We start from the raw sequence: 9,756 nt of genomic DNA on the forward strand, positions 1-9,756 counted from the left end.
CAATTCTGTTAACAGATTCCTAACGACAGGACAACATTGAGACGATTTTAAAATGATAAGGACTTAAATAAGACAATTTAAACATGAGGGATAACTTTGGAACTTACCCCAAACATTGGGGACAAAACGATACTTTACTTTAACAAATTTTAGCCGATTCACATGTATAAAGAAAAATTAAACATTGGTTACAAAAATAAAGGATATTAAAAAGTTGAGTAAAGTGACAAATAAACTTCCGAGGATTTACATTTAGGACAGATTAATCTCTAAAAAAAAATATCAATAAAGTGCTCTAGAATAACAAACCTAGATAAGTTAGTTCAATTAAAACTTTTTACCCTAATTATAGAGACTAATTTAAAGATTGTGTGTCTACATATGCTATCCTAAAAGACTTTATTGGTATTTTGTTCTTTAAGAATTAATTTGTCCAAAATAAAAATATTTAGGAGTTTATTTGTCATTTTACTCTAAAATTTTACAAGAATGTGATGTTGGGATGTGCACCAAAAATTTAAAAAAAAAAAAAAAAAACATAGAAAAGGACATATAAGATGTAGCGTTTCAAAGACAAAAAACACGACATCATCATCATAGGTATAGTTGTAGCGTTTCATTTAGTGAAAATACGAGTAGTGTTTTCATTTGGCGGCAGCCTTGTGGAGTGGCAGCATGTAGTGTGAAGAACTCAACGTCGAGTTTTGTTTTTGTGTCAGTGTTTGTGAAGAACGCGATATATATATTGGCTCGTTTTTTATTCAACCTAACTTTCGACACATTACATTTTGGTAAACTAATTTCAAATCAAATATTTATGAAAGTCAATTTCATTTTATTTATCGATGAAAATTTCTTCAAACTTGACTGCTTGATGTATGTTCTCAAATCATTGTCCATTTAGAAAATTTATGCAATATTAATTCCTTGTTTTAATTATATTCGTATTCAATAATATGATTGGAAAATGGGGATTGAGATGCAAGTAAAATAATTAGAGAATAAATATGACAATTAAAGGTAATTTTGTAAAATATTTTTATGACTTTATAACGTTAAAAAGCTTTCAATTATTTTATTAATGTATGTGCACATTTAGAAGTGAATAAATAACAGAGGAAGTGGCATATTATCAAACCAATACAATGTTAGTAACACCAGAATTATTGCAATACTGAACTGAATTCTTAGTTAATTGTGTGCGCCCACAATGAACTTAAAATAGTTCCCCTGCCACTACTATTTCTGTATATGTTGCACACAACAAAACCTTACATTAGATGAGGTCGCATAGTTACATAAACCAAATGATATTATAACTTGAGAAATTTTAGTTGGACAGCAATTTTGGTGTTTTATAACTATCAATTGGCCATCAATAGTGTTTTTAATGGTGTAAGATTACATCTAATGATGAGAGATCACTCACTTTTGTTTTGATGGTTAAGTGCTGACTAGAAAACACAAAAGTTGCTGGTCCCCTAGACTTTTCCTTATAACTAATATAATATTCTATCTATCATAGAACATACATGTAGTTAATGTAGTTAATCCTCTTTTCTTTTTCGTGGATTAATCCATATAGTATATCATTTATTAATTTATTTCCAAATTTTTGTTCAAATTAAAATTTAAAAAAAAAAAAAAAACTACTACTTGTTTTACCATAAAAAATTAAAAATGAGTATTTGAGTATTTGTACATCAGAGTTTTTAGCACATACAATACCTCCAACAAAGCCAATTCAGGCGCAACCAACTGTAGACTTACTAATTGAAATATGTTTTGCTGAGATGTAATAACACAAAAAACAGTATTAACTTCATACTCATCGTACTGCCATTTGCACAATCTAAATTCTAACGCCCCATCAAGACTAAATTCTAACCAGAGTTTGTCTAAGGCTCCTAACAATGTGGTCCTCAGAAAAATATAACACCATTGATGAGAAGCTGGAGGGGTCTTGTAAGTACACAAGCTGACGAGATGACACATTACATTACAAAGTCCTCAACTCTAACCTTTCTTAAGTTTTAACCACTAAAGTACCTGCCTTAATTTCAATCACTGTCGTCTTCATCTGCATAAACAAGAACGACAACAATGTAAACCTTGTGTAAAACTTCGACTGTAGAGAGGTGGACAGAATGCATAAAATAAACAAAAGCTATGTAGACAACAAATATCAAAGTTACTAGAAGATTAGGCCTTGCATACACAAATATACAATAAGAGCACCACTGCACCACCAAATCTATTTTCCGTCAACTATGTGGGTTAGACAAGACTACATTCTCCTATTGTAGAACCAACTCAAAAATAAAATCTAAATCTTCCACAATGGTTTTGCATGGTTTCTCATAGGGTCTCTACCTCTAGCCACGGGCTACTCTCCATTTGATCTATTAACACAACCAAGCCACCTAAGGAAAGATTTTAGCACCTATTTTAGTGCTATTTTCTTCCTTTTCTTTTTGGGTATATTCTGACTTAGTTTTCTCCTAATAAATCCGTTCATAATTCCATCCTGGACACACAAGTATCTTTTTGGGGGGTAAAATATCCTCCGTAATCAGTAAAGTGTTCAGAGCATCTAGGCCTGAAATGACAGGTTCATTTTATGATGCACTGGCATGGCTCACAGCTCATTAAGTTATGCAATTGCCTAGGCCAGATCCATGCAGCTCTCTAATGTGATTCCTATCAAAGCATTTATTTATTTTGACTCCTCCACGAAAAGCATTCAAGAACAGAGATTGCAGAACTTAAGACTCATAAACCAAAGATAAAAATGCAGAGCCACATCATATATTAAATTACCTTCATTAAATTCATCGCTTTGACTTTCTTCAGCATCACTACTATCTTCCTCCTCTTCATCTTCTTCATCCTCTTCATCATCATCATCTTCATCATCTTTATCACGATCACCAGACTTAGCATCATTGCCGTTAGTTTCAACTGGAATCTTGGGCTTTGGAGGAGGAGGTGCAAAGCTTGTCACTGACCTCCTTCTTGAACTCGACACAATATTACTTAAATCAATACCCTCAAGTTCTTTTGCTCTTTCCTTCTTTTTTCTAACTTCCTTGATTTCTATGTTCACGAGAGAAAAAAATGAGGGTAAAAGAGGTATCAAATGAAAAAGGATGGAATAACATATAGCTGGACCAAATCATATCCAAGGACTAGGCAGTCATTATGTACACTTCAATGCAGAATCCATAAAAATAAAATGAAAAGGCAGAGTACTTAACAAGAAAATGAATTCAACTTTACCTGTGGTACACTGACCTCCACTCCAGAGAGAAATTAGAATCAGCATCAAGACAAACCAAATGATGCTATTGTGTGAATTGTAAACAATATCCATCGAAAAGACATTCAAACCTAACACTTTCATAATGGTTTCATCTATATGATTTTTTTGGTCTTCATCTACTTTAAACTATTTAGATACCCTATTTAATCAATTGTTCTTATCAGAGCTTGAACATGCTTCCATCAGCTTTTGTACAATATTGTACCAAATGAATAAGGAATCAATCTCCCCAGTTTTGTAAGTTAGCAAGGCAACTTCTGCAGTGATTGTTAGTGTACTATTCCGAACGAAAACCGACAATAAGGATGACATTATCATGTGCATAAAAATACATAAAGAAATGGGTTTTGCCTCCCTTTTTTATATTATTTCAGTTACATAGGAGGTGCAAGCACCGACATAGAAGAACAAGAAGAGTGATCTGAAAAACTTAGATGAATCCATCTGAGCGAAAGAGCTATAAGCTCATTGCAAGATCCATTCATTTTATTAGCTATCCTATATTATAAATCACTTCAAATAACATTATAAATTTCAACAATAAAGATTAAAACTTAAAAGACAGGTTCATATATTAATAAAGACGTCCAAAACATGTTTGATTAACAATTCAGTTTGCAACTATTAAACCAAGTTAGTTACAGGTGTTGTATATACCATCACGGGGTTAATTTGAATATGGATAGACCGTGACGAATTAAAATCATATTATGCTTACATGCATCAGTTTAGATAATTAGACATGATTAAAACTAGTAAACAGTTAAAACCAGCTAAGCATTTAGCTGTTTAAGCTGTAGTGAAGATAAATGAGCAGAGCTACAGCTGAAGCAATAGCTTCTCTTATAAAGTAATAAATGCTTCAATCATTCAGGATATGATATTTACATATATTATCTCAATAATTTAACTCACCCTTTTCAGAAGGATCAGAAGACAATCCTTCTCTAGACAGTATCTCCTCCAACTCCTTGATTAGCTGGGTTTCTCGCTTGTTTTCAGGTGCCTGCTTGATTTTTTTGTAAATTGAAGGAGGCACGCTGTAATAGGACAATAACATCAGCCTATTAGTATTATCCCCAATAAACAACTAAGATCATAGAATGAATACAACAAAGGGAAATTACCTCATTCCACATGCTTTAATAACAGATTTTAAGTGCTCCACACGTTTACCGTACACAGGAGTTGAAACTTCTTTCTTCTGCAGTTGGGAAGAGAAAGATATAGTCCAATCAGATTCGCATCATCCATTTACTCAGTAAAAACTAACAAGAAATAAAGAATAATATATGAAGAATAAGCTTTGTATAAAATCAGATAGGAAGAACAAGCATGTAGTTAACTGAAGTGAGCAGCTACTAAATTTTGGGATCATAACTACAATACAACAAAGCCTTATCCCACTAGGTGAGGTCGGCTACATAGATCAAACGACGTCATTGAGCTCTAACGTGTTTGGTCCATGTCATGAAGATTCAACAAACTTTTATGTTGGCTTTCAAGGGCCTAACACAACCCTCCTCCTCTATTCAATTTTGAGATTATAACTGTTCTCTTAAAATATGAAGAAGAATGTTAGAGGGCCATCAGAATTTATTGTTTTTAGCTGTCAGTTAGCCATCAATGTTTAAAAATATGGGATAAAGTATGTTATTGGATTACTAGACTAATGGAACTAGACTAAAGAAATTGAGTTGATGGTTAAGTGATGGCCAAAAACAATAAATTTTGATAACCCCCTAGCATTTCTCAAAAATCATGCTCTCAACTGTAGAACTTAGAACCAAGAATTCATCACTGCAATCACCATATAAATATTAGTTAGTATGACCTTCGTGGGTTTCTCTCGGGAAGAACGGGACTGATCTTCAGAGTCTCCTCGACTACCTTCTGCATCACTGCTGTCTTCTGAAGCATCTTTAGCTGGCTTGGCCCTTTTCTTACTAGGCAGATTTTTTTCCTCCATGGATCCGCTTCGCTTTTTAGGTTCAGTGGTACTCTGCTTCTTCGCCTTTTTAACCATTTCCTTTCTTGGTTTGACATCTTCCTCATCACTCTCATTATCTGAAGCATCAGAACTCTCTTCTACACTGCTTAACTTTTTAGTCACTGGGGTATCACCTTTCTTCTTCACTATTTTCTTGGCATTGCTTGAAGGTTTTGAAACTTCTGAAGAATTCAATACCTTCACATTTAACAAAGACTTCTAAGAATCAGACTAGGCATCAATTACATTTAAATTGACAGCATATGAACTTACCTCATCTAGCTGTTGACTAATAAACTTCTTGTAGGCATCAAGAGCAAATTTATCAAGTTTAAGATCTTCTTCCAATAGTCGACGAAGGCTAGCCATTGTGACTTTCCTGAAATTGAGTCAAAAGTACAAAAGTTATACCTTAAGAATTAGTTATATTAACCAGAATTAGTTCATGTGAATAAATGTACCGCATGTAAAGACAGGGATAGTATACATGTCATAAAGAGGTCAGAAGGATATATAATTGAAAGAAACCGTAGCATACTCTGAATTAGTCCTGATGTAAGTAGCTCTTTTTCTAAGTGCTTTCTTAATTAGAGTTTCACTTGGAACTACTTTTCCACCATTGTCTTTATCTTCCTTGGTTTCCCTTTTAACTCCCTTCTTTTCTTTTTCTTTAAGTAGACCCAAGACTGGAGAATCTTCCATTTTCTCCTCATCTTCAGGGCAACGATCCTTTGCATCTTCTTTTGATTGGCATTCATCTGTTGATCCTATGGGTTCTTTTGTACTTGCACCTTTCACCCCTGCCTCCCCAGATATCTTTTGGCTATCATCATCACCAACACCTTCTAAGCACTATTCATCACAATGAAGGGAAAAAAATGACAGATGGTATAAGACAATTTAAGAATTTTTCGTCATTTCAAAATTTGAGTCCAAACAGACAACTACATTCTTAAGCAATTTGCAATAATCATCAATGGCAATTAGCATTGAAAATTAAAGAACACACTATTTACCATTTCATTATATTAATCAAAATCTTCTTACATGACCCATTATACTACATAAAAAGCAAATACAGGTATAATTGCTCCACTAGATTTACAAAATAATGAAATTATTTAATTACAACCAACCATGTTAAAGATTTGACAACATATATACTATTCAAGGTATATAGACATTTTTTTTCTTGATAAAAAGAGAATTTCATTAAGATGAGAATAAGGATAAATACAAAATGGGGGATAAGGGTTCCTCTATACAAAAGCAAAAACAAAAAACAAGATTTATCTATAAAATATAGCTTTCAATCTCTCAACATGTCCAAGAGGAAAAGTCCCCTATAGAGATTATGAACTTTACACCTACTAGATGCTAGGCATCTGATTCTATCCCCATAAAACATGCTTGTTATAAAATGTCATTGAAGGTACATGCATTACGCTTCAACCAAATAGTCCAGATAGTGGCGAAAACTACACATTGCCATAATTTCTGCTACCAAACCCAAACTAGTCAATAGAAATTGGTATAAGCTACAGGGCACAGACACAACATTCATCAAAGATGCTAAACAAATTGTTCCATAACAAAACAATTGGCCAATGCAAAAGCATATGTGAATTTGACTCTGAATTTGCCCAATGCATAACACACACATCAGGGGAGATAGCCTTATGTGGCCTTTGAACCTGCAACAATTCCTTGGTATTAGTTATGTTAAGCACAGTTGTGCATTCTAAAGATTTGACTTTAGATGGAAAGAAGTTGTGTTCTAGGAGTGAGTAAGAAATTGGAAGAAGGATTACAACCAAAACTACCAAAGGAATCAAGAGACTATATCCTTTAGTCAGGGTTACAAGACAGAAAAATCATCAAGGAGGGATAAGAGAATCAAAATCTTAGAGGATTCCCTGTCATTAAGGTTACGAAAGAAATGGAAGTCCCAAGAGAAACAAGAACCTTGTGCAATGTAAAAAGACTGGAAAAGAGAATTACGCAAATAAGATAGATGATGAATAAGAGGAAAGACCAGGTTTCAAGAGGTATCTTCTATCTAACGGTCTTCCCAAAAGAAATAAGACACATCACCTACCATAAAGGAGAGCAACGGTTTGAAAGCAGAGTATCCTTTCAAAATGAATTTCCAAGGGCTAGAATGAGTAGCAGCATTGGCGTCCCAACCATTACTGTCCATACCATATTTACTTTTGATAACTTGATGCCAAAGAGATTGAGATTCTATGGGAGAACACCATAGCCATTTCACCACTAGAGTAATGTGGTATGTGGACAATCAAACACACAACACAGCATGTAACAAAAAGATATCATGAAACTCAAGTAATTGTCATTCTATGCCTTCAGGGATTCTGCAAACTTAGCATCAAATACATTCATGATTCACCACATTATACAAATTAAACATTATAAAGACAAAAAACTTCTTTGGGTCTCATGACAACCTTCAATAAATTACTGTTCATTTATGTAACATATTAGAAACAGCACTTGATACTCTAATACAAACTAGTTGCTTAGGTGGCCACCTGCCCTTCATAGTTCATATGTCTTATCCCAAGAGGCACTCTCATTGGTCAGTAAAAATCACACATACTAATTTCCTTCCTTCCACCAGAAGGGTTGAACAAGGAACCCATTGATAAGAACAACCATACAAAGACATCAACAGGGCAAACAAGAGGCAGCCCGGTGCACAAACATTGCGCGTTAACACAGGGTCCGAGAAAGGGTCGCATCCAAAATGGAGCCAAATATTACTAGAATTATTTTCTATATTTTTCATCATTTGAACAATTTAGTAGAAAAGTCTTGCCATTGTGAAAATTACACTTCTCAATCTGCACTTATTTCTCACAATATTCCAATTAAAATCCATTGCATAAGGATGCAAGATGTCCCACAATAAAGTATGAAGACACAACAAATTACATCTAGTTTGGTTAGAGATGTGACCAGATTTATTAGACATTGAACTGCTTGTTTGCTAGATTAATTGAAAATCAGATCACTTATCTCTTATGAATTTTCAACGGTCAGATTAACTTTTTCCATAAAAGAAGAAATTTATTAACAAGTGTTGGATAATACAAAGTGCATGGAGGAATAGAGATCCTCAATAAATAAAAATAAAAATAAAAGCAAAGAAAAAATATTGCTTAATATAATACGGTACCTTTACCAAACATTGCTTGATAAATCTCTTATGGACATCCAATGCAAATTCCTCCAACCCCAGGTCCTTCTCAAGCAGTCTACGAACCCCCTCAAATGTCAAAGAACTGCATTAAAAAAAAAATTGCTCAATTTCAGATACATCCGCAGTCCATTGTGTATATATAAACTCAGATCACAAAATACCTTACTTAGGGAAGATTATGGTTACTCAAACTAATCATATATCTAAACTTTAGTTCAAGGAACACAGAACAACGGATTCAATAGCATTCAATTGTCGTTGGGTTCATGTCATTTAAGACATTCTGCTACCTCTAAGACAGGAGGAGTATAATCTTCTTCCTTAATTGAATTGACACCAAGTCCCCATGTCAGCAAAATCCGACTCAATGAACCATCCGGTAGTTTCAGAGTTCAGACTACCAAGGCTTTACTCGTGAGTTGGGATCTTGGAGAATGCTTGATGAGTAGAGCAGAGTCCATTTTACCAACCACCCTTCCGTCTCTTTATCTCCAAGATCCCAACTCACAAACACCACCAAAAGGAAACAAGACACGTTTCCATAGACCAAGATTCTCCTTTTGTCCAAATTTTCCTAAACCCTTTTGGACTTCAGCAATTCAGAAATGCCAAAAATATATGCCATAATTCCCTTTAATAATGCCTCACTCAGAGTTTCACACATACAAGCACACACCACTACAACATGGCTAGACCATCCAAAGCCCCAGAAATCATAAACGAACGACAACACAAGCAAGGTTTCTTTCTTCCCAAAATAAAAATCTAGAAATCAAAGTTATAAGTGCACATTATTACATAAGAGAGCAAAACGATATACCTACTAAGTAGATTAATTACGAGAGAGAGAGAGAGAGAGAGAGAGAGAGTACTGACTCTGCTTGTTCCTTGAAGTGAGGGACGCGAGAAAGCATAGCTGTCTCAATTTGGGTCTCAACAATAACAGGTGTCTCAGCCTTGACAACATTCTTCGGAGTTTCAGTCTCTGGTGTTGCTTCTCCCATGATGAAATATGTGTATGTATCGGTGTTATTGTGCGATGGGGTTGGTACTTCCTTCAGTTCAGTTCAGGTTCAAACCAAAACCAAAATGAAATCGGCAGGATACCAACTTAGGGCAAATTGCCAAATTCCATTTTCTACTCTATTTTTGCCTATGACCGCTCGGGCCTCGCCGCTCATGTTTAACTTTTACATGAAAAAAGTTTAAGAATTTAATTTT

At 34.4% G+C, this 9,756-nt stretch overlaps 1 protein-coding gene across 1 annotated transcript; it reads right to left on the reverse strand.

Moving 5' to 3' along the window:
• Positions 1-1,639: 1,639 nt before the first annotated feature.
• LOC107622964 (uncharacterized) lies at positions 1,640-9,756 on the reverse strand. The gene is made up of 9 exons (XM_016325049.3): positions 9,412-9,756; positions 8,512-8,617; positions 5,851-6,164; positions 5,586-5,691; positions 5,157-5,510; positions 4,450-4,526; positions 4,238-4,362; positions 2,821-3,096; positions 1,640-2,080 (listed from the first exon to the last, which is right to left on the reverse strand). The coding sequence occupies exons 1-9, from the start codon at positions 9,537-9,539 to the stop codon at positions 2,061-2,063; spliced, it is 1,506 nt and encodes a 501-aa protein (XP_016180535.1). The 5' UTR covers positions 9,540-9,756; the 3' UTR covers positions 1,640-2,060.

The sequence above is a fragment of the Arachis ipaensis genome, chromosome B10 (assembly GCF_059453495.1).
Source record: "Arachis ipaensis isolate K30076 ecotype BB chromosome B10, ASM5945349v1, whole genome shotgun sequence".
In the NCBI taxonomy this organism is placed as follows: Eukaryota; Viridiplantae; Streptophyta; class Magnoliopsida; order Fabales; family Fabaceae; genus Arachis; species Arachis ipaensis.